This window comes from Heloderma suspectum, chromosome 2 (assembly GCF_057233095.1).
Source record: "Heloderma suspectum isolate Gila_16-S chromosome 2, 16-S_ref, whole genome shotgun sequence".
NCBI classification, from domain to species: Eukaryota; Metazoa; Chordata; class Lepidosauria; order Squamata; family Helodermatidae; genus Heloderma; species Heloderma suspectum.
The window spans coordinates 216,106,754-216,131,805 of NC_139459.1; the positions used below are offsets into that span (position 1 = coordinate 216,106,754).

Below are 25,052 nucleotides of genomic sequence, written 5' to 3' on the forward strand. Positions count from 1 at the left end.
TTCAGGAGATTATTTCATATGAAGCAGCTTTATCAGGAGCATTCCTAAGCATGTAAAAGATTTGGGGCCCAGGCCGTAAGACACAAATCTGTGTAAACTCTGCATATGCTATTCTATATATGCAGATTTAGATATAATTACTAGGGTTTATTTAATTTTACAGAAGGCAAAGCCCGCCAATTAATTTCTCATCCAAATCATCTCAAATAAGTTCTTCAGCTGATATGCACCCTGACCCAGACTGTCTCAAACCCACGGAAAACAGTTTTTTCCCCCTCAGTTTAACTGCCATGTAGGGGAGAGATTTGGCATGGGGGTAATGCAGATGTGAGAAGGGGAATGTCAACCCTTCCCTCACCAGCTGCAAACCCCCTTGAAAATTGCCCCTTGTAATTAAGCTGAGGAACAAACCTCCTATTGGCACCAATGGACACTCAGGGCTCTGTGGAATAGATTCAGGACCCTTTGAAATAGACTTGGGTCCAGGGCCCCATGGACCCAAGCCCAATAATGCCCCTGAACCAGACAACTGGCCAATTCAGCCTAGAACTGGCTGTGACTGGCAGCAGCTCTCCAAGGCTTCTACCAGAGATTCTTTAACTGGAGATGCCAAAGGTTGAACCTAAGACCTTTGGCATGCAAAGCATGTGCTTTACCCCTGAAACATGAGCCCTCCCTAAAAGCTACCTGGTTTTAGACAAAATACATCTTATTTTTAGATAATATTTTTGCATAAAGGGGGAAAAAAAAGATGGATTACAGGCAGTGGGACCAACGGTAAAACATACCATGGTGCCTCTACATAAAGAAACATTCCCCAACTCACCTGGGATGGCATCTGGGGAGAGTTTTCCTGTAGCCAGCATAATGTCACGGAAATTGAGAGGTGCATAATAGACCTTGCAAAGCTGGACATTGGGATTGGTTGTGTAGAAATGGCGAAGTGGGGAAGCAATCCAGCGAAGAGAGGAAAGATCTCCACGTGTCAATGCATTCACAAATGCATATTTAGTCAGCTCTTGAGGTTGAGCTGGAGAAGAGGAGATACAGCTATTAGCTTTCTCCCACTTTACAAATCTAGATAAGGCAACAACAGTCTATTTCATGGTAGATTCTTTGGACATTAGGAACATCAAAGTGGGGAGAGTTGAGTTGTAGAGTCAGCCAATTCTTCCCATTCTGCCATTCCTAAGACTTTATGCCTGCAATTCCAGCTAATTGCAAAATGAATCATACCATTTGGCTGCATTTAAAAGGACATTTGTTATTTCACAGAATTAGGTTAATATCCCAGGAGCACAAGAAGACCGTTTACTTTGATCATTATGGCAGAGAGAGACTGGGCCAGGGGGTAGTGTCTCTTAAAACTTAATTGTTTTCTAGTCCTTTTGGAAAGAAGAGCTACAAGCTGCCTGTCCTTTTAGCATAAAAGTCACCTTGTTTTAGCTGAAGATGTCTGAAAGAGCCCCACTTTCCATCACGATAAACATTCATCACCAGATCCTTCTGTAGAATTGCCTGCATCTGCTTGGCAGAAGGGCTAGTGGGGGGCCTGGGAGAAGACGCATTCAGGTTGGAAACAAAAAGGCACCTAGGAAACAAAATACAACATTTAATCAATTCCTTATTTCACTTACATTTGTAATCATAAGAAGTGACAGGAAAGGGATGCTATCACTGGATGCTGATGTTTTGTACCTGATCCTATGGCCACCAGATTCTTTACGTAGACAGTTCACCATACCAACAACTCCTGATGTAGGACAGCTGGTAGCAGTGAGCCACACAGATTCTTCAGAAGGTTCTGCTAGCATTTCCTGCAAGAGAAATCCCAGGCCATTTGAGAAGTCATCATAGTAAAGAAAGAGGGATGCCCTTAATGCATCATATGCAAACAACAGCTTGAGAGAGTGCATTTTTTTAAAAAGCCTAAACATTTTCACTAAGAAATCTTACTCTATTACTGTTTTATTATATTTTTAATCCACCAAAATAACCCACATTCTCTGGGCGGATTACACATAGTTAAAAAAGTTTTTTTTTTTTTTACTAAACTAAAACTAAAACTAAGTGTTAACCAACACTTAAAAATATAAAATACAGTACAAATATTTAAAAGAATACAATACAATACAAAACAACAAACAGCATAGGAATAGATAGGACAGCCATAAAAAATAGAGAACTAGGTCTAGATCTGTGTTCCCCAACCTGGTGCTCTCCAGATGAGCTAGACTACATCTCCCATTGTCCCCAGCCAGCATGGCCAAAGCAACCTTTTCTCATATTGGAAGTCCTTACCTTCAAAGGTTCCACCCATTTGTAATAAGTTTCATCCACAGACAGGAAAACAGGCTTCTTGGGGGGAACTGGTCGACGGCTTAAGAAGATGGCTGTGCCAAAGGAGGATCTTTTTACAGCCACCAAGTTCAAACTGGCCTTGCTAAATAAGTCCTCCCATTCTACCTGCCAAACCAAGCAAAATTAGGGTTATAAAATGGGGCCAATCACATTTCTTCTTGAACAAAGATCTACTCAGCTGTTGGCGCTGTAAAGCAAAGAGTTTGGAAACCACTACTCTGTGGTCAAGAGTTCTGCTTTTTACTGCTCATCTTGCCTTTTTGATCTTCTCTTTACACCTAGGAGAATATTACTGGCTCCTGTTGGGTTGCATGCAACATATATAAATAACGTTAATAATATATTCAGTGTTAATATCTGCTGAATACTGAGTGGGGGAAGGCTTGTTTGGAAAGAGGAATTATAAAGCAGACATTTGCAACCCTAGCAGTATGATCCTAAACATTTCTCCTCAGAAGTAAGCCCCACTGAGTTTGGCAGGCTCACACCCCAGTAGGTATGTATGCCTAGGATTGCAGCCTAAATCTCCATTTATATCTCTCCTATTGGCAAATATGATTGTTCAGCAAAATATTCTTCATCCCTCCCTTCCCTTTCTCATTGGATCTTGGTCTGGGTCACTTCTGTTCATCCTTAGCCTTGTAGGAATTTTGTCATTCGGGTTATTAGGCTCCACAACCTGGCTATATTTCAGCTTCTGAGATTATCTCCTCCTCTTAGTGTTGCCCTTCTAGTTTTAAAAGGCCTGGTAAGCAGATATCACATCCCATTCATGTGTGGAAAATGAAGAGGTAGGCACTGATATGACTGATCATGTAGTTATTGTAGGTACCTTATAGCTGTTCCTTGCCAAAACAACAGAATATTTGCTCGGTTTACCAGAGCTAAAATCTGCTACTGATTATTCTTTTTTTCTGCTATAAAAGGCAAAAAATTCTGCAGTCTTCTTTGATACTGCTCTAACTTATGCCCTGCAATTCATTTTTTAAAAGGCTGCAATTGTATACACACTTATCTGAAAGTAAGGCACAATGAACTCAGTGGGTCTTAATTCTGAGTAGATATGCAAATGATTGTGCTGTTAATCCCTAAGAATGGGAATAAATAATATGAACAATGGAACAGTTAACCTTAAAAAAAACAAAAAACACCACTACATCAAACTCTAGAATTTTGAACAAAGCATCATCAGGGATGGGCAGAAGGTAGATTTCCAGATGTTTTGGGCTTCAGCTTCCAGACGCCCCTGCCAGCATGGCCAATGGTCTAGAATGTTGGACGCTGAAGTGGAAAACATCTGCAGATCTACTTTCTGCCCACCTGTGATCTAGAGCCAACAGGAGAGAGATAGGACAGTTTAGTATACCTGAGTCAGAAGACCTGGTTTCTCCTGAAGCTCTGGAGATGTGAGGAAACCGACTATTTCTCCCAGAGTTTCTCCTTTCAGAAGAGTGTGCAGTAAGATAAAACCACCTTCCTTCACAGTGGCTGCCAAGTTGGAGAGCACCTCAGCTGGATTCCTGAAAATGTTCAGTGAATAGTTGCACACCAGGAGATCAGCATTCATCAGACTTCCAGAAGGAGGGCTAGCTGGGTCCCACTGGTCAATGGAAACACCAATTTCCTGCAAATGGCTCTCATCTGATGCCAGGATTTCTGGTGTCCGGTCAGTGGCAATGTAGTCCAGTTGTAGCATGGGCTGAGTGTTTAAGATGCTTGTAACCCATGAGAATAAGTGCCCATCTCCTGCCAGAGCCTGTAAACACAGAGTAGTTGTCAGTGAGAAGCAGGATATGTGATGAGCACATGGGGGAAAACACACCTGTTTCAGAGCTCTGCAGAGTTGCACTATAGCTAACCTCTACTATCTTCATCCTGTGACTGGTGATGTTCTCCAGTGCTATGTCTACACAAGTCTTCAGCTCAGCAAAATCCAGCAAGCCATTGAGAAGGGGATCCTCTTTAAGATGCAGCTTCTCCCTTGTCACAACCTGTTCTAGCTCTGAGTAGAGATTTCCATTTAGTTCCAGGTGGCAGATTTCAGCAAGTATGTGCAGGAGTCCCTTCTGACCAGGATCTGTCTGTGCAGGGGTCTTCGTAGTCTCTAGTCCTGGAATAGCCAACTTGACTCCATGCTTTGCTATCTTCTTCTGTAAGTTCTGGATCAACACTATAGGGAAAAGGACCAACACGCAGAAATATTTATGTCACTGGTGCTTTCTTGACTCTGCTCACCTAGTTAGAATGGCAACTATTTTTCCAAAGAATGCATTTAACTTAGCGGTGGTTGTCTATGTCTCTACAGTACTCCTGTCATCTATGCATTTAACCATTCAAATGATCTCAAAATTATAAGTTACTGTTCTCAGTTTATGCAAGTTCATAACTAAAGACCTTCATGAAGGGAAATTCCTACTAAATAAAAATATATACAATAGAAATGCCAATCCTTCATCCTCACAACTTCTAATGTAAGGAGGTAGGCAGTTGTCCTCAACACTGTAGAGCTAGGGAATGAAATGTGGAGGAGGCAAATGATCCCAGGGGCATCGGAGCATCAGGGATGAGTTTGATGAGCAGCCAGAAAATATTTATGTTTTGTGAAATCCACATTAGAATAAATATAAACTTAATGTGGGTTTACAAAACTGTTTATAATAAAACAGTTTTTTAAATGGTTTTGTAGAAAGATGGCATGAAATACTATGCTGGAATACCTTCCTTTGGACTAAAGCTACTTCAGAAAGGAAAGATTTGCCTTTGACAGAAAATCGATTCCAGTCCCAAGGGACTTGGTGTCATTCAGGAACTGGCCATTTAATCAGCAAGACAGAACACAACACCCATGTCCTGTGGGCTAGGTTTTCTCTCTCAGTGATGCCCCAAAAGTATTTGTTGTGAATGTGGAAGCACTGAGATAAATTACTTAACTCATGCCCCGAAATACATCAGAAGCCGAGAGGCTGAAATTGGTGTCCTGTTTTCTCGGCAAAGTTACATGTCTTGAGCTACCTCTGAGAGGTAGGAGGTCGTTTTTTCCTGGGGCTGCCACTCCTACCTACACACTTCAGTTTGGAAAATGGCAAGATCTATATCATGTCAGTAGTTAGTGTTCCAAATAGGCTTTACTGGCATTCTCCTATGATGTATGTGCTGATTCAATGTGAGATGCATCCCAGAGGTTGTATCCAATGACATCAAGCAGAACATAAGGTGATGCTCTCATTTCATGGCCCTTATGCCTACTTTGAGCAGGGTGCATCATCTCAGGAAGTCACTGCAGGGATAGAAACTCTTTTTACCTTTGCAGTGTTCAAAGCTGGACTGAAGCTGGGCATTGGAGGACAAGCAGCTGCTCTCCACATAGGGCACAAAGCAAAATTTCTCAAGTGTGGGAGGGGTCTGTTCCTGCTGTCGTCGAGGAGCCGCACTCGCATAAAGGCCAGAGATCTGAACAGCTCCTGCTGAGACGGTATCAAGGCAGCGGTCCACAACAGCATCAAAAGCTACAAGGCAAGGAGCAAGTCAGCAGAAAGCATTGAAAAGGTAAACACAATCAGACAGAGAAGGATCTTTCAGAATTCCTTCTAAGGGCTACAAAAAAACCTCTAGCTGCTTATAGGCGTTTGGCTCCCACAAAACTATCTGACTGCTTTAGGCTGGCCCAGCAACTTTAGATTGTTGGCTTTCATAAAGGAGCTGCAACTATGCATGCAAAAAGAGAGAGAGAGAGAGAGAGAGAGAGTGCCCATTACCTTCAATCTCATCACTGGATTTTTGTACACGCTCGCGGTGTAGCTTTGGATCAATACACACAGAGCGGATTCTGGTTGGCAAGCGCAAAGTTCTTCTCATTTCCCCCAAGAGGATCAAATGCAGCAGAGTGTCAAGGAATGTCACCCAATTCCCATTCCACAACACCTTCCCAGTATTCCCTGGAGATGAGAAGCAATGTAAGTAGCATGCAGCAACTACCAGCGTGGTAATTCTGGCACAAAAGAAATTAAGAAAATGCATTTCACTCTACAATAACCATTGGACTAGCTATGACTCAAGATTCCTGTACTTTGCAGCCAGCTCCGGACATAAAGCCTGCATTGATCTCCACTTTCAAAAAATCTTCTCTAACTGCCAAGAACGCAAATATCTGAATGCCCCATACCTGAATTATATATCACTTTCATCTCACAGCCAGTCACTTTAACTAGTAAGCCTCCAAAATGAACAGTAATCATCCTTATTTCTATATTTCAGCTAGAGATATGGTGTTACCATCACTACTGGATTCCATGAGTCCCTGGAATGTTGGCCCATAGTCATAACCACGCAGGCGAAGCTCTTTGTAAATGTCGCCTTTTGATAAGCAGATTTCTGAACAAGCGTTTGGCTGGGTCACCAAGTCAATGTGCTGGTTTCGGAAGTTATTCAGAGCAGTTTCTTCCAAAAGGCAAATTTTTCCTGGTAGACACAATACAAGGAGGACACGGGTAGTCAATGGCCAGATGCACACACAGCACTGACTTCTTCAGAGACTGTATACTGGAAGCTTTTACTTACCACTTACAGCCAGATTTCCATTCCCAGACACTTCAAAACGCTGGGAAGCAGGCGTGAGTCTCACCTCTAACTGGGTTGAGCCTGCAAGGTAGCCAGAGATTGGTGAGATATTAGAGCAGGGGTGGGGGACCTCAGGCTTGGAGGCCAAATCCTGCTCTCCTGGGGTCCCAATCTGGCCCTCTGGGCCTCCCCAGAAGGCCACTCCGCCAGCCCCAGCCCCTTTCCCCCCAACCACCAATCATTTGGTGGCTTCTCGGCTTTTGTGCTGTTCTTTTCACTATTCCAGGTTTGAAACTCCTCTCCTAAGGGAGCAGTCCTATGGCCACTAAACAGCGGCTAGACAGCCATAGGATATCCTGTTTTCTGGGAACCAACTTTGGTTCCCGGAGAACCGACCTCCCCACACTTCCGTGCTGCCTCCGAGGCAGCGCGTAACAGCCCCATCCTCTGCACTCACAAGAGGAGTGTGGAATGGTCAAAACGGGGCATGCCTGGGGGTGTTCCGGGGCAGGGAGGGTGGAAATGCCTGTACGACACATCCATTGTGTCGTACAGCAGCCTCCTCCCCCGCTCAGCCCTCCCGCAGCTAGACAGCTGCAATCGGCTGTCTAGCCGAAAATGCAGGGCAGGAGAAATGCAGAGGGAACAATCCCCTCCGTGCTTCTTCTGCCCTGCTTTGGATAGGCGGTTGCCTCGTAATTCAGAGGCAGCCGCCTATCTGGATAGGATTGCACCCTAAGGCTTAGTTACTGGCAGTAAGATCGTTAAGCTGAAATATGCTGGTATTCTACGCTCCATCCTTTTTGCCTTTGGCCCTGCCCACCACTGGAATGCAGCCCCGGAGAGCTTCTCTAAAACTGAATTTGGCCCTCAGGCTGAAAGAGGATCTGCACCCCTGGATTAGAGGAACGTCAACCTCAAATCTCAGCATTTTCACACCCACGCAAGCATCCTAACATGTACCCAATTTAGCAAGAGAGGCGGAAATAGCATTTTCACTTGTTCATCTTTCCTTGTCATCATATATTTACCATAACAAAGACTCTTCTACAATTTCGGGTCCCTGTCCTATGGCTAAAATTGGATCACTTCCTTTAAGTGTACCCAGAAGGAAATCATTTCAGCAAACTGTGTTTAGATTTTGCCTTCCCTGGCTTCAGGGAATCAGCTCATATGCCCACGTCATACTGTACCTAAGACAGAGGGACCTTTGCTAGCCTCACTTTTCTTAGGAAGTATTGTTGCCTGATGGATTGTAACATCTTCAAACATGATAGGCATTTCTTCTATGGAGGTTCCCAGAGAGCGTGCCAGAGTGCGCCAGGCTAAGACCAGGTAGCCAGTGGCTGGGTAGAGAACTCTGCCATCAATACAGTGACCCACCAAATAATGATCAGGTGATTCAGGATTCACATCTGTCAGTGATTATGGAAAAGAACAGAATGCATTTTCAAAACTCCCAATAAAGCTCAGGCTCAAAAAGACTCAAAAGCTATTTCCCACGACTGACCAACATTCAAGCATGAATGTTCTCACTCTTCCCCCGACCGCATAGGTTTCACGGCTGCAAACACCACTCTCTTCCCCACTTCCAACTGCCCCACCACCATCAGTCTTAGTTGTCCTGCTCAACATTCTACTCTGAGCACTTCAGATTTCTGTTTTGGGGGAAGTAAGGCATACGACTTCCAGTACACACCAATATTGTAGACTGTTGCTGCTCCGGAACCCCCAGAGCCGATGAGGAAGTCTTCAGGTTTGGGGATATCCCATGTCTGACTGTGGTCCCACAGAATGTAAGGAGAGATGAGTGGCGTTCCCACAGGGGCAGGATATTCAACAGATGGAAACAGATTGTTTGCAAGGACATTTATTCTAAGAACAGAAAAAAAGAATGTATGAAAATTATACCCTAGAGCATTATAATAGTTCATGGGTACAGGCCTATAGCCAAGGACCAGCATGGTACTGGGGACATCCCCCCTAGTGATATGAAGGAAAAATGGGGGGGGGAGAACAGGCAAAATGGGGAAAACATCCCCCCTAATTTATTTTTAAATCATTCCCCCACCCCATTTTTTCAGTTTCCCCCCCCAGGCCTTCGCATCTCTAATCCTCCACCAACTTTTGGGGCCCCTGGCCTCTTCTAAAAACACACAATACTTTCTCCCTTTGCATCTCTTCTCTTCAAATTTCAATAGGACCATTTGAAACACTTGAAGGGACCCCAGCATCAATCAGAGTTGACGTTCTGATTTTTTAATATTAATATATATATGAATGAGCTGGATACGACACAAAGCTTTTGAAGCAAACACACTAGCTTTTTAATGAATCTGAATGAAAACAACCCAACTCATTCTTCTATTATACTGGCAGTATAATCGGAACTTCAGCACTTCTCCTCCAAACCATCAAAATACTTTAGGGTAGCAATAGAGCTGGGGCAAAAGTGATTAAGGCCACAATCCTATGCATGTTTAGCCAAAAAAAAAAGCTCTATGCTGGGAGTTGTAGGATGTTTTTCAGTCTAAACGTACATAGGGCTGCACCTTAAAAGGTATGATCAAGTCTATTCCAAACATGAAAGGTAGGCCATTATGTTTCCTCATTATCTTTCACTGATCCCCTTACCCTGTCAAGTGGATTTTTCCAACATGTGTCAGGAAGAACTCCAGGTTGTTTTTGTGTTCTCTCTTCATCAAGGGTACAATGGTGCAGGTTGGCTTCAAAGCCCTCCTCAGGATTGCCTGGTCAGGTGGATTTTAAAAAAGTGATCAGGAAAAGTCAGAGATGTCCTCCTCTTACAATAGAACCTTAGGGCAATAAACTGTGTTTTTTTTTTACATGGTGACAGTGCCACTGACAGGTGCCTGGCATACAGAAATTTAGTAGGTGAAGCTTTTCTCATTGCTGCATTGTCATGCTAGAAAAAGCTGTCTGTGTGTTAACACACAAGGGCCCTACGAAGAAAAATATTTGCCCCTTAACCTGAAAGAAGGAAAACTCCTTGTATATAACCATGACATGCCACAGCAAACAGTCATAAAATGTCACAGCTTGCTTGGCAAATGGTGAATAACTCCTACACACACATACACTTCTCCAGCACCTTTCAACTAGGATTAACTAGAAGGATTTCACATTACTTTCGGTTAGATGTGCAGACCTGTGAGACCTACTTTGTTTTTCTAGAACCCAGAGTTTCACCAACTGGAACCACATGCAAAACAGTGATTCAGGGTGCAAACATGCCCTGGAAATTAAGGATGGGGTGCCTCCGAGCACATGCTCAGCCCAAAAATTTGTTTTCAGACCCAGAACTGAGCTCACAGTCCTATCACTCAAAAATCCATTCCTGATATCCTACCCACAAACTTCTCAATTTCAGCAGCCTACTTGGCATTGCAATCCTATACACACCTACTTGGGAGTAAGCCCCATTGAACACAGTGGGGCTTACTTCTAAGTAAACATGCACAGGATTGCACTGTTGGGAGGGGGAAGGACTCCTTTTGGTTGCCGCTATTGTCTAAAAAAATGTGAGTCAGAAACTCTTCCCCACCTACTTCAAATCATGCAGGTATCTACCAGTAGATCCTGAACTACCTTCTGCCCTTCTCTGCTTTAGATACAATACTGGAAGAAATGATCCTTCTCCCTTCCTGCCCACTTCAAAATACTAGAGTCCAGAGACATTTCCATATGACCCCACAAGAGCCCAGACATAGCTGTAATGATACAAATCAAAGAAAAGAGAGAGTTAAACGAAAAAAATAATAAATAAATATTTGAGATCCTTTCTAGATGATTCTAAAAACCTCACATGTTCCTTTCAGTACTGAACACCAGCAGTTCTGGTATCAATAGTGCAAATATGCTACCCACATAATCGTGAGGGAACGCTAGCAGTGTGGTTTCTCTCTCTCTCTCTCTCTCTCACACACACAAGAGAGATGTGCACTCCGTTACTGGAGAGGAAGGCCACACGACCTTCGAAGATCTATATTATAAAACTGGAAACAAAACACATTAAAAGTTCACAAAATGATATGGGCATGGGGGTGGGGGATAGACTTTCAACGCTAGTGATGTCACGAGCACTATCCAGTAGACCTCAGGATACTTTGTCCTCCCACGTTACAGTCAGCCCTCCCAACTGCAGTTGGACATGCTAGTCGGTGGGTATGAGAATTGCATTTTCCCAGCAACAAAGTATTTCTGTTTGAGTGTTGGGATAATATAATACACCTGTGATAGAAGCATTGCCTTGAGGAAGGGTGTCTCCATCCCCCACAATACATAAATAACAATGAGGCATTTATTGTATAAAAATGAATGGCTTGGATCCTGAGTTGCCCTTCCATGAATGGAAGGCACTTTGATCCAATGCAGGCTCCCTCTGGCAGAACGAGGAGGGAGAAGATTTTTGGCAATTGCCCCTTTCTTGTTCTGGAAGGTCCCCTAACCCTCTGGAGCAGATTTTCAGAAGGCAAAGGGCAGGGAGAATGGGGTATCGGCAAAAATTATCTCCCATCCTCCTCTGCCAGGGATCCAAGCCATTGTCTGGAAAGGGCTACAGACACACAGACACAGCCAAAGTAAAATATAAATCAAGAAACTCAAAAACAATGGGTTGTATCCAATCTTAGTCTTACTTAGAGTAGTGCCATTGAAATGAATGGGACTTAAATTAGACTAACATTGGATACAACCCCAAGGCTCCTGTGGCACCACTGGGTTAGCCACATAGTGTTATGGGCTGTACTTTACACAGTAAATCCATAGCACAAACCGCACACAGGACCAGAAAAACCGGAAAAGAGGCTATATGCAATGCAGCCAACATAGCAGCAGAGCTTAATATCTATTGCATAATTGTAGTTTTATGATGCACAGTACAAATGAGTGCTGCATTTAGCTTCCTGTACTGAATCCTACAACTACCAGCATTCCCCACCCAGCATGGGTGGCTGGGGAATGCTGCAAGTTGTAGGACTTATTTCTGTCTAAACATGCATAAGAAGCATCCCACACAACTGTATTTGCCAAGATGCTTTTTCCTTTTCAGTTCCCCCATCCTCACCCAAATATGGCTTGCAACTTGATCCTGAACACATTCACATGGAAGTTAATTCTGGTGATTTCAATGGAGTTGCTTCCAAGAAAATATGTCTAAGCTCACTTATTTGGGAGGATGCCACATTGTTGAACTCAGTGGAACTTACTTCTGAGCACACATGCATAGGATTGTACTCTACAGCTGCAGTCCTAAGCATACATACTTGAAATCAATATTACTTATTTCAGAAAATTTCCATAGTACTTCTTTTTTTTATCTTGTGAACCACTTTGGGATTTTAAAAAAACTTCTTTTTTTTAAATCCCAAAGTGGTTCACAAGATAAAATCATGATAAAATACCATAAAACCAATCAATAAAACAATAAAACAATAATAAAACAATAAAATATATCATTAAAGTAACTAGGGATAGCCGGCAATGCTAACGATCAAGGAAAAACCTGTTAATTGGAGATGAATGCTATTTCATTTATATAAAAAGTATGGAAAACTTCTCTGTTCTATTTGGAAAAAGAGATCCAGCTCCATTCTTAGGAAAATAAATTGTGGAAAGAACCACCAAAGGGATTACTTTGTACAACTCAATTCTTCTCTGACAACCTAACAAAAAACAATAGCTAAAAACTACTTATAGCATTTCCAGCAGCCCTTGAGCACAATGAAAACAGCAGCCCTTCAAATTACCAATGAACTATAAAAACCACCACAGCCACCATACAAAGCTTAGTTATACAAAGCCAACTCAATAATCTCCAAAAGCTCAGGAAACAGGACAGCCTTTGCCTGGCATTTAAAAAACCATAAAGGAGGTGCCCGGTGGATCTCCCTTGAGAAGGAGTACCACAATTGGGACACAAGTACAAAAAAGATTGTCTCTCTGATCACCTGTTCCACCACTTCCTGCCAGACCACAAGAAAAGTCCCAGAGGGTCCAAGTATCCAAAATCTGGAGCCCACACTGGTCATGCAAGTTGAAATTCCTTCTTCTACCCAACTATTAAGGGTGCAGTATCCCTGTCCTCTTTTACATCTGGCCACCATAACACAAGGAATATGTAGTTTTATTTCCCCCAACTAACACATCCATTCTAATAATGCTGAATGCAATGTGGGTTGCATGAATGACACTGGCATCTTTTGTATGATGCCTGGGATATTGGTGGGGAATGATCACCTCTCCCCTCATTCCCAGGATTACGTTCAGGGCAGGACTTTGGGGGACAAAGTCCTGGGCCCAACACAGCAGAATGAGCAGCAGGACTGGTCTATTTTGAAGTAAATGAAGTAATACGCATTGCCATCAAAAACCTGGAGCTGGCACTGGATTAAAGTGTTTCATCTGGGATGGAAAGCTGTATGGACTATAGTATTTAGGAGCACTGAGGAGGGAAAACGATAAGAACTGGAGAGAAAAGGCTATTCTTGTAGCTAAAAAAAATAGGCATGTTGACCTGATGTCTTCAGACCAGCTTCAGACCATTAGCACCAAGGGTAATACCTGTAGAAGGGCATGAGGGGCAATCTCCACGACAACAGCGTTTTCCGGAATATGCCTCAGGCCCTCCTGGAACAGGACTGGGCTCACAAGGTTGTTCACAAGGTACTCAGCAGAGGCGTTCTGAGCCAGCTGACTTTGCCAGTGAGACTCAGGGATGGAGGTGCTAACCCAACGGGATGTACGAGGCTTTGGATTTGGAATAACCTAAAAGAAAAAGAAGGGAGTTGTGATACTTTAAGCAAGAAGTCATGCTGAAACTGGACACAGCCTCCTCTGACCTTAAGCACCCCTCCTACCGCGAGAAGACATTCAGAAGCATTACCTTTTGCAGGGCACTTAGCAGCACGGGGGCAATAGATTCCATATAGTAGGAGTGAAAAGCAACTCCAGCACTGAGCACCTCTTTAGCAAAGACACCTTTGGCTTTCAGTTTGGACACAAATTTGGCCACAGAATCCTAAGAAAAGTGAGAAAAAGTAGAATGGATTGGTGTTGTCAGGGAGTGGCGCCTCCCAACCATCTACTGCTACTTGTGTTGCTGATTTCGGCTCTGCAGCCTGCAAAATAACCATCATTCCCCATCTTTTCCTCACACATGGATGATCCTACATTCCTATGCATGTACAAAGTTCTGTTGGAGCAGGGTGGACATGCAGGGACTAAGGGACCCTGGGCCAGGAGCCCAAGAGATGGACAGCAGCTAAAGTAGGGACGTTGAGCCTCAGGCCTGGGAGCCAGATCCAACCCTCCTGGCATCCCAAAACAGGTTTTCCCAGAAGGCCCCACCCCTTTCCCCTGGCTCTACTCCTTTCCCCCCACTATTTGGTGGTTTCCCAGCTTCTGTGCAGTTTTTTCCCAAGTTAAAGGTTGAAATGCCCCTCCTGAGGCTGAGTTACTGGCAATCAGAGCTTTAAGCTAAAATATGCTGGTAATTTTGGTGTTTCGGCCCTGCCCTTTTGCCTTTGTCCCACCTACCACTGGAATGCGGCCCCCAAGAGCTTCTCTGAAACGGCACTCGGCCCCTCAGCTGAAAAAGGTTCTGCACGGCTGAGCTAAAGGGAGCTGGGTTTCACAAATGGCCTGGAATTTACCAGCCAAATTTTTAGCTGCAGTCATCTAGTTGACAGGAGCCCCCTAGCTGCCTCTTTAAATCCCCTCCAACAGCCAACTCATGACACAGACGAAAGGGATTCTTTCCAAGGCTTTATTCCTTTACAAATTAATGACTCTTTCAGATGCTAATCACCAGCGACTAAGCAAGGAAACGCACTGGGGTAGTTAGCAGAGTAGCCTAAGCTCCAGGTAAGGCAGTTGGTCCCTGTTTGACGGGGAAGAGTGGGAAAACTCTGAACTTATGGGCTATGGAGAGGTCCTCCCTCTTACCCTTGGGTCCTCAAGACGCGACCGTTGTTTTAACGCCAAGCGGGCAGAGCACCGCCTCTCAGCGCCCTCCATCAGGCGCCGCTCCCTCCGTCTCCGCCGAGCATCCAGCAAGATCCCATTCCCCACTCTCTCACTGCTAGGGTCACTATCTCTCTTAGGAATGCAGGCAGGAGGAATCTCTCCCTGTTGCTGTGCCTGTGAGAGATGAGCGAGCTCCTCTCCCATGGGTGGTTGGTCCTCCTCAGAATCAGAACTACTCTGGGGCTCTATGGGCTCAGGATCCACCCTGACACTAGTGTTACTTTATTGCTAGCCTACTAGCCTTCATTTCCACATCTTTTAATGAGGTATCTCTTATCGATCCACTGAGATTTGCCCCAGCCGACCTTCCTGTGATGAGGACATGCCAGTCGATTCCCTAAATGTGCAGCAGTTGACACAGTGGTTCCTATTATGTTCTCACCTGAGGCCCAGAAATCGTGACAGTGTCTTCAGCATTGTGACAGGCAGGCACCACTCCTGCAGGGCACATCTGCTTACACTCCTCCCATGTCAGACCTGTAAAAGATAGAGTGCTTTGAATAAGTCCAGTCCATATCGGAGCAGTCCCAAAGAAGTCTCTCCAGGAACAAAGAGAAAGTGAAGCCTAACAACAGAGGTCTCCTAGTTTCTTATTTCCCATGCTAGATCTTGAACGCATCTGATCCCTTACGGGCCCTTTCAAGTTGCGTCATAGTAGAGGACAGGTAGCCAACCTCATGCCCGCCAGATGTTCTTGGAATACAGCCCCCATACTCCTTGACCACTGGCCATGCTGCCTGGGGCTTATGGGAGTTGTAGTCCAAAACCTCTGGAGGGCATCAGGCTGCCTATCCCTATACCAGAAGAACTATGAGGAACATCTATGGGAGTAGGAAGCATATGTGTTACATACAGCCTAATAACAGCTGTAAGTCAGATGCTTAGAAAGCAAGCTAAATGAGAAAAGGTAAAGTAAAACTGTCCATGCAAACATTGTAGAATTAGAGTGGTGTTCTCAATCTTACTAATTAGAACAGCTAACAGAGTTTTGCCTTTGTTATAATCCTCCTCCTGAATTTGGTCATTCCTGTACCCCGTTCTCACCACCTCAACATGCACTGCTGGAAGCCTGGCAACCTGTCATAAGAACATGAGATGAGTCCTGCTGGATCAGACCAAGGGTCCATCTAGACCAGCGTTCTGTTCACACAGTGGCCAACCAGCCGCCTGTGGGAGACTCACAAATAGGATGTGTGTGCAATAGCACCATCCCACTAGTGTTTCTCATCAGCTGGTATAAAGGGGCATACTATCTCTGGAAACGGAAGTAGCATATAGCTGTTATGACTATTATGTGCTATGTGAAGAAGTACTTCTTTTGATCTGTCCTCAGTCTCCCACCATTCAGCTGCATGGGGTGACTCCAGGTTCTAATGTTATGAGAGAGGGAGAAAAATGTCTCCCTATCTAATTTCTCCTTTGTCTTTTATCACCAAAGCTCTCTTGCATTGCAGGCTCTATAGCGCAACTTTTTGAACACCCGAACTAAAGTTTTATGTCATGGTATTTCACCATGTTTTTCACTATTTAAATTGTACAGAAAGTGCCATTGTCAAATAGCTTTAGGACACACACACAAACTCAAAGAAGCCACATGGATAAAAGTACAGAGTGTTTAGGATGGCAAATTAAGTAGCAACTCCTCCATTTAACCACCCATGATCAAATCACGATCAACTGAAACCAACAACTGCTGCTTCAGATTAATTCAGACCCTCACATCACTCAATTAGCAGAGTTAGGATTTAAAAACAACAACCCTCCAATGATCATAAGATGCTGAAATACCTGACTGGATGCATGCCATTAATGTAAGATAAGATCACTAATGAATGTTCATGTAGTAATTGAGACTGAAGATAGAGGACAGGGTTCTCCCCTGCCCACCCCTGATAACTGAAGGGAGGGCAGAAAGAGGGATCACAGCTTGTGATGTATATACTCTTCCCACAATGGCCTTAGGTAAACAGGTTTTGCAGATGTTTGTGTTGTTTCAAAAAACTTGCATCGCCTGTTTGAACAGAAGCAACAGTTCAACGAAGAAAATATGTGTGGGCATCATGGGAAGCAACACATTTTTCATATCACACAACTATTGACCGCAGCTGACTTTTTTAAAGTAATGATCCTTGCTTCCTGTGATGTTCCATCAGCAAAAAATATTATTATTCTTATGGCTTACAAGGTAAAAATTTAAGCAAGAAAATATAAAATACAACCAACTAAAACAGCAGTATAAAGCATTTAAAGTATCAACAGAAAAATTATAACATAAAAATGGGCATCCATTCATTGAAAAGCAGTCTAGAATCTCCTGATCTTTAAGACCCTTTTAAAAAGCAGTCAGCCAGGGAACTAGAGAGTCATGCCCACATTCCGGGGTGGGGCATTCCACAAGGATGTTCACTGAATAAACTGTCACTAGAAACTAGAAAGTGCTTCTTCAGTGCCAAAGGCAGCCACACTAACTGGTGTCAAAATGGGATAACGTATGGTAAACACAGGATATTATGACACAGCAAATCCCTTTAGTATTTCCTGCCACTTGGACAGCATAAAGAAGGCAAATTGTTATTAGGCAATTTTGTGATGCTTGAATTTCAAATCAAGGGCCCTCTTATCTGATTTTACAATATGCAAAAGCAGCAGCACCTTGCTCAATATTTAAAAAAAAAAAAAACCCTATGCAATCAGGCATGGGTAGGAGTAGGTGTGAAGCAGCGGCAGTATCTTCTAAGAGACACTCTCACTTATTTACACCTGCTAGTGCAGGTAGGTGACCAAATTATAGGGGAAGTCACCCAGATGTGATTGTACCTTGGGGCTGTATTTTTCTATTTTTGTCAACCACAAAATTAAACTACAGAACATCCTTCTTTTGGAGGCTAATTAATGACATGTAACAGCACCCAACCCTTATAAGCACTAATAACTCCAGTTGCACCCCCCAGAATTTTCATGGAGTAGTTTTAAATGCAGTCAGTCTCCTTATACGTGTCCCATACTGCATCAGGTAAGTAGATTTGAATGCTTCTGATTACATATGTATTAATTTAGAAGGAAACGTGAAGATAGGCCATCAGGCAGAGCTAGAAGGGAAGGGCTCCCAGTTACTTACCAACAGCAGCCATGCCTCCTGGTGGCAGTTTGGCTTCTTTGACGCACCGCCCTCTCCAATACGTAGAGAGAATGGCCTCTTCGTGACTTAGGGAGTTATCTGCATAGCCACAGGCTAGCTCTCCAATGGAGTGACCAACAATCCCATCCGGCTGCAAACCCAAAGCCTTTAAAATATCGATCTGTGCAATCTGGGGAGCAGAAAACATGTTGCTAAGTTTACATTTGTGGAGTTGCCATACAGAATCTCATCCTGGCAAGTTTCATCACAGTGTCATGCATCTGCCACAAAAGGCAGATGTGTTCAATGCACTCAAAATAATTACTGAAGAAAGTGACTATTTTCCCATGCACACACATAAAGCAAAAGCTGGCTTGTTCTTGGAGCTGCAAGCTCCAGGCAATTAAGCATATTGCATAGAAGGTACTTAAGAATCCAGAGAATTAAATAAATAATAAGCTACTTGGTATCAGTAGGGAGGATAAGAAATGAGCTCACAATGAACTTTAGGTCATTGTTATCAAAATGTAACTGGCAAAGCAGTTCGGATAATATCTGAAGAGAGAATGCTGAATAACTCATCACCAGAGATGAGAAGGATTATGTGAAAAATGGAGAGACATCAAACTGTATTAGTCAGGGTTAGAGTGAACTTAAAGATTTCACCTATCAATTAATGAGCAAAAAATATTTTGTAAGGTATAAACTTTAAATCACATATAGCTGTCTAGAAAAACTTATGTACTTAGGTTTAATTAGTAAACTTTGAGCAAGGAATTGCTTTGCTAAAGACATATGTCAAAACTAATTGTATCTAAAAGTATGTAAGTTTTTGTATGTGTGTTTTAATCATCAAAAATTATTTTAGAAGTCAAGATTGTGAACTTAGATTTATGAAACAGCAATTATTATTGACATACTGGCAGTGAAATAATATTGTAGAAACGGTATAAACATGGTCTGATTTGGGGGGCATATAGCTTCTTTGATATTGAAGCTCCTTGCCTGTGATACTGCCAGCCAACTCTATAGAGAAGTCTTGATAAGCAAAATGGACTCAGCAATCCTCTCTTTTGTAACAGCAAGAAATGTTTAAGAAATATAGCTTTAATTGCTTTTAAATACTACACTACTTGTATTTTAACTGGGAACTTATATTTGTATCAATAAAAGAAAGAAATGGATTCAAAAATTCCTGTACAATAATTACTGTTAGTACAATACCTGGACTGCAACCCACCAAATAATCCTAGGTGTACACTTCGTTTATTTTAATCTGCTATTATGGGGCAAACAGGCAGCTAAATGCTTCCAAAGTACCAAACTATTGACAGCTCAAACAAAGTCACATCTGTAACAACAGCACAATCTTTGGAACAAGGTTTTATTAAACTCTGGGTGACGATGCCTAATTGCATTGACCCTGAACTCTAATTTATTTTTTTCAAATATTTTATCACATTGTGGCCTACGTTGTTCATCTTTCTCCTCAACGTCTCATTGATGGCCTGCTGTCGAAACAAGAAGCCCATTGTTACTTTTCCCAGCTCTGTAGATGGCTTGCAAGGGTGGCACTATCTGCCCCCATGTCAAGGACCCCTATCTCCAGCTGTACACACAGAAGCGTTGTCTCAAATCCAGTTGCCACACTGGCAAGACACTCCAGGCATTTTCCTCACCTTTGAGCAACAACAGTGAGCGCAACTCTGAGGTTAATGTCATACTTCTTTCCTCTCTGACCCAACCTGCAGAAACTGAGAATCACAGGCTGTGTGTCCACCACACGTTCAAGCACACCACATGTAGGTTGTGTTCAGACAATCTGATGATCTGGTGGAGGTCGGGGGCAAGTGGGTGCTCTTGCAACCTCCCACATCCCCTTCTGTGTCACCTTCAAAGGGCTAAGGACAGGGCACCTCAAGAGAGTAAAAGGTGAGTGTTCAGAAACACATCCTGTCTCCTCCATAGTAGCTGAGAAAAGCAAGGCCTTTCATAGGGACCCTGGAGCCACTCCGTAGTGAGCCCTGGTTGAAATTAAGCCCCAGGACTATAAACTCTATAAGAGGGCTGCAAGGAAGGCCAGGCTAGTTCCATCTCTGCTATCCTCCACCAGCAGACAAAAACGTTTTTGTCCAGGCAGGCTTTTGGCATCTAAGGGTGCAATCCTATGCATGTTCAGACACACACACACACCTCTGCCATAATTCCAAGTATTCCCTAGCCATCCTCCTGGCTGGAGAACGCTGGGAGTTGCAGGACTTTTTTCTGTCTAAACATGCATAGGATTGTGCCCTAAGCTGACTTGCCGCTGAAATTGGTTTTTAACATGGTGGATGCTATTATTTCCTTCTTATTCATGTGCTTTTATTTGTATTTTGTTTTTCTTTGCCTTTTATTCAATGTGTTTTTAAGTGATGAGCTTTCATGTTTTAATTATAACTTTGTTCCCCACCCCACCCCCCTGCCCCCGCCAGCTGTATTTTATGGTTAGCCACCTTCAGCACTGGAAAGGTGGGATATAAATTTAATAAACAAATACATATAGTGTACGTCTGCGTGGTACTAGTGGTAGAGCACTGATTTAGAAGATTGTGAGCCAAAGGAAGTGTCACGCTTCAAGCTTGCTTGCATGAATCAAATCAGGTGGAGGGGAGGGAGGAATCCACACCTTTTCATTCTTACCTGAATAGCAGCAAGTCCAACAAATGAATTAACAATATCATTGAATGTGTTCTCGTCCGCATTCAGGAGCAGATCAGACACCTTCAGCCCCGTATCTTTCAGAGCCTCATCTGAACGCAAGATGGACTGGTGGAAGAGTTCAAGCTTCATTAGGCTAAGGCCCATGCCTTTCCACTGGGCCCCCATGCCTGTGGGATTAAGAAGGCAGAGTCTCAGGACCTTTAATGCTGTTGCCATGTGTAGACTAGAGGATGGAGACAGGACCTTTTGCGCTGACTTTTGGAGTGGCTCTCAAGAGTCGGATCCACAAGAACTGAAACTCCTCCAGCTAGTACAGGAGTCCAGAACCTATTTCATCCTGAGGGCTGAATTCCATTTCAGAGAAGGTTTGGGGGGCCACATTCCAGTGGTCTGTAGGGCCAAAGGCAAAGAGGGCAGGGCCGAAATACCAGTATTTTAAAGCTCTTCCTGCCAGTCACTAAGCCTTAGGAGAGGCACTTCAACCTTATTTTTTTTTTTTTATTTTTTTTTTTATTTATTTCATTTCTATACCGCCCAATAGCCGAAGCTCTCTGGGCGGTTCACAAAAATTAAATCCAAGCAACACACAATAAAACAATTTAAAATATACAGAACATTAAAACCACAATATAACAATACAACCACAATAAAACCTAGCAGCAGTGCAGGAGGTTAAAATACAGATTTAAAACAGCAAAGATAAAAATTTAGAAAGCTAAAATGTCTGGGAAAATAAAAAGGTCTTCACCTGGCACCAAAAGGAATACAATGTAGGCGCCAGGCGAACCCCACTAAGGAGCTCATTCCAGAGCCGGGGTGCCACAGCAGAAAAAGCCCTCCTCCTAGTAGCCACCCGCCTCACTTCCTTTGGCAGGGGCTCACGGAGAAGGGCCAGGAAGCACCAAATGATTGGTGTTCAGGGGAAAGGGCTGTGGTCACCTGGGGAACCTCCAGAGGGCCAGATTTGGCCCCCAGGAGGGCTGGATTTGGCCCTTGGGCCTGGGGTCCTGCACCCCTGCGCTTACAGGAAGCATTGCTTCACACTATTCAGGGGCATATATCCGATAGGTTGGAAATCCTATAATCAGTGTGTGAACCACTCAGATCCTCACTGTATTAAATTTAAGGAGACCATGTAGCGTGCCATAAAACCTGGCAGAGTTAGAAATCTGGACTCAGACAACCATGTCTCCAGAGGGAAAGGGAGGGTCTGTATGTGATTTGGATGCAAGTACCTGAGCAGATGTACCACAGAGGCCTCCCGGAGGACTGAGCATTCTGAACCTCCTTCACATCACTCTCGCTGCCAACCAAGGTGTAGCCCCTATATGGCATAGATGACACAGATTGCCCAGAGATATCGTTGAGCATGCTCACAAATGCCGTGTGTTCCTGCAGATTTCTGCTCTGTTCTATTAGCGTTTCTACTGCTTCCTGAGTCCTTCCACAACACTGTACCAGTCGTGGCAATTTACGAGTCTCCTGTGGGGCTGATTTCTTCTCATTGGGCTTCAGGATGATATGGGCATTTGAGCCTCCAAAGCCAAAGGAATTGATACCAACGAAGTGACCTTTTGTGGGGGTTGGCTTAGTAACAACTTTGATGAGACCACCTTGTAAGGCAGGAATATCTGGATTGGGGGTATTGTAGTGAAGGTTTGGTGCCCACAGACCATGTTCTAAGGAGAGAAGTACCTGGGAAAGAGGACATAACAAAATAGGGTAAGAATTTTTTTCTAATAGGACACTGGCATAATTTTGATTAGGAAACAATTCTCTTTTAAATAAAATCTGAGGTCCGCAGGATTCTGAAAAGGTTGCTACATTCTGCATTAAAGGCTAATCTTTGCAATTCAACCTACTTCTTGTAAATAATACAGACCATCTTTCCTAATTGTACACATCTTGTTGAATGCCTTTCATCATTCACCATCAAAGTAATTCACAAGAAGTGGGTAGGTCAGTGTAAGGCAGTGTAAGATTCACTATGCAGAGCCTAAGGCAGTGTCAGGATTGGGCCCAGGCTCCCTGTTGAGTCCGAAGTTTCAAATTCAGAGGTGGCGCTAGGAGAAGAACAACTGGGACAGAGGGTGGGGGAGGAAATTCCCCAAGACTCTCCAGGAGCCAGCGAAGAACCTTCCCAAGGGCACATTAATCAGGAGGGTCAGGTACAGATACCACCTTCCCCTCCCCCAGTGGGAAATCAGAGGGGGAGGAGGGGCACGAATTGGCAGATGGAAGAGTCCACCATCTATCTAAGATGGCAGACCTTATGAGAGGAGGGTAGTGCTCTGCCACGCTGGCCACCTACCAGAGTCAAGGGAGGGAGGACTTACCCTGAAGGAGGGGCTCATTTTGGTACCATGTAGTAGCTTATAGCTAATTTAGCGGCAACTCTCTTTCCTACTGAAGTTTCTCTATCAGAGGAGTCAACTTAGTCAACTAGATCATGAAGGCAGCCTCTAGTTTTACTATTGGTTTGAAGAGCCACTGTTAGCTCAATAAAAGAGTGTGGATTGCAGGTTGAGCCTCTGACTGTTTTACTAGGCAGCAGGAGGGCCTGGAAACACGACAAGCAGCCTTCACCACCCTGGTGCGCTCCAGATGTGTCCAGCCTTCATCCTGGTTGAGAATTATGGAGTTGTAGTCCAATACATGTGGAGGGCTTAGGTTGGGGAAGGCTGATCTAAGGCATCGGATTGTTAAGTAACTTGATCAAGGCTCTTGTGTAAGTGAGAATTCTCATTCTGACCCTATTTCTGAAATCATGGCTCCCGCTCCTCTAATCCCTGAACTCTGCCACATTACTTGCTGTGATAGACCAGAGAAAAGCCTCCGAAGACAATCTTAGCAACTGGGCAGGAACATATGGGAGAGGGTGCTCCGTGGGGTAGACTGGTCCTAAGCCATTTAGGATTTTAAAGGTCAATAATAACACTTCGAATCAGGCCCAGAAATTGACAGGCAACCAGTGCAGTTGACGTAGCACTGAAGTAACATGTTCAAAATGGCTAATTCCAGTTATAACAGATCATTTTGATGTTCCTAAACATCTATCCTTCAATGCCTTTCTTCACACCCACATCCACATGGGATCATGTGCAAGGGGACTGACATCATTTTCTTACCTTTGCCAAAGCTGCAAGGCCAGAGGCAGGTTCTGGATGGCCCATGTTAGATTTCGTTGATCCGATCAACAGCGGTGGTCGATCCGACTGGCAAAAGACACCGGCAATGCCATTCACTTCCTGAGGATCCCCAACCTAACAACAGAAGAAGACAGGAAGTCTGGAGGAGTCACCAAGGGCTGGTTCACTCTGTCAAATCCCCCCCCACACATAATTCTGTATGCAACTGAGTGTGTGTGGTGGGGGAGTGAACATTGTGAAACAGGTTAGTACAAGTGGGGAGCCAGCAGCCATGTCTCCAATGAGGGAAACGGTTGACCACTCCTCAGATGCACAGTCCAATTCACCTTTCTCCACATGATTAGGTCTCCCCATACATGCTCACGTGGAGGTATTTGACACTGTGAACCGCTGCACAGATTCCCAGCATTCCTGAAATATACTGAGATTAAATAATGGGGTGGGTAGAGGTGGGATGAGGCCACATATTCTCCAGTGAAAGCGTCAAACGGAGAACCTAATTTCTCCTAACCCAGCTGGAGGAATTTAAAATATATACACTGGAATTCTTGGGAGAAAAAGAATGATAAGCTAGCACTAAAGGGAAAAAAAGCATCAGGATGGAGAAAGAACAAACCTTAGTGCCTGTTCCATGCGCTTCTATATATTCCACTTCTTCAAGCTTAATCCCAGAATCTCTGTACAGAGAACTGACCAACTGTTGTTGCATCAATCCAGAGGGAAATGTTACACCTGAGGCAAGAAGAATAGTCACTTCCTATTTCCTTATGAGGAATGATTGGTACTTCTGCATTTATGCCACAATCCTACACCAACTTGCTTGGGAGTAAGTCCCGTTCAACTGTAGGACTAACTTCTGAGTAGACATGTATAGGCCTGCACTGTTAGACGGGGAACTAAGCCTTGCTAGAGCAGACATTTGCCTCTAAGTGTAGGTGCTGAACGAAGTGACGTGATGAAGTGTAGTGGCCAAGACTGTGAGCTATGAGTCAGGAACAACAACAACTATAGTAGTAGTAGTAGTAGTAGTAGTAATGGGCTGTTGTAAGTGTTACTGAGATCGTTTATATGAAGAGCTTTGAATACTCAAAAACACCACCTGCTTCACCATCATCATG

General features: G+C 43.8%; 1 protein-coding gene across 3 annotated transcripts in view; it reads right to left on the minus strand.

Annotated features, from left to right (window-relative positions):
• The window catches only part of FASN (fatty acid synthase), a 64,547-nt gene that overhangs the window by 19,911 nt on the left and 19,584 nt on the right, over nt 1-25,052 (minus strand). For 2 of the 3 annotated variants that reach the window (XM_084837877.1, XM_084837879.1), the window contains exons 7-27: nt 24,551-24,666; nt 23,914-24,048; nt 22,021-22,480; nt 20,765-20,952; nt 18,083-18,272; nt 15,347-15,441; nt 13,823-13,957; nt 13,501-13,704; nt 9,553-9,668; nt 8,618-8,793; nt 8,112-8,333; nt 6,919-6,999; nt 6,634-6,819; nt 6,117-6,296; nt 5,664-5,867; nt 4,221-4,531; nt 3,728-4,117; nt 2,302-2,466; nt 1,699-1,817; nt 1,437-1,591; nt 827-1,030 (exon numbers count right to left, since the gene is read on the minus strand). In XM_084837877.1, the coding sequence (XP_084694003.1) occupies nt 827-1,030; nt 1,437-1,591; nt 1,699-1,817; nt 2,302-2,466; nt 3,728-4,117; nt 4,221-4,531; nt 5,664-5,867; nt 6,117-6,296; nt 6,634-6,819; nt 6,919-6,999; nt 8,112-8,333; nt 8,618-8,793; nt 9,553-9,668; nt 13,501-13,704; nt 13,823-13,957; nt 15,347-15,441; nt 18,083-18,272; nt 20,765-20,952; nt 22,021-22,480; nt 23,914-24,048; nt 24,551-24,666 (4,032 nt within the window). The remainder of the gene's footprint in view (nt 1-826; nt 1,031-1,436; nt 1,592-1,698; nt 1,818-2,301; nt 2,467-3,727; nt 4,118-4,220; nt 4,532-5,663; nt 5,868-6,116; nt 6,297-6,633; nt 6,820-6,918; nt 7,000-8,111; nt 8,334-8,617; nt 8,794-9,552; nt 9,669-13,500; nt 13,705-13,822; nt 13,958-15,346; nt 15,442-18,082; nt 18,273-20,764; nt 20,953-22,020; nt 22,481-23,913; nt 24,049-24,550; nt 24,667-25,052) is intronic. The other variant, XM_084837878.1, reaches the window with a different exon arrangement.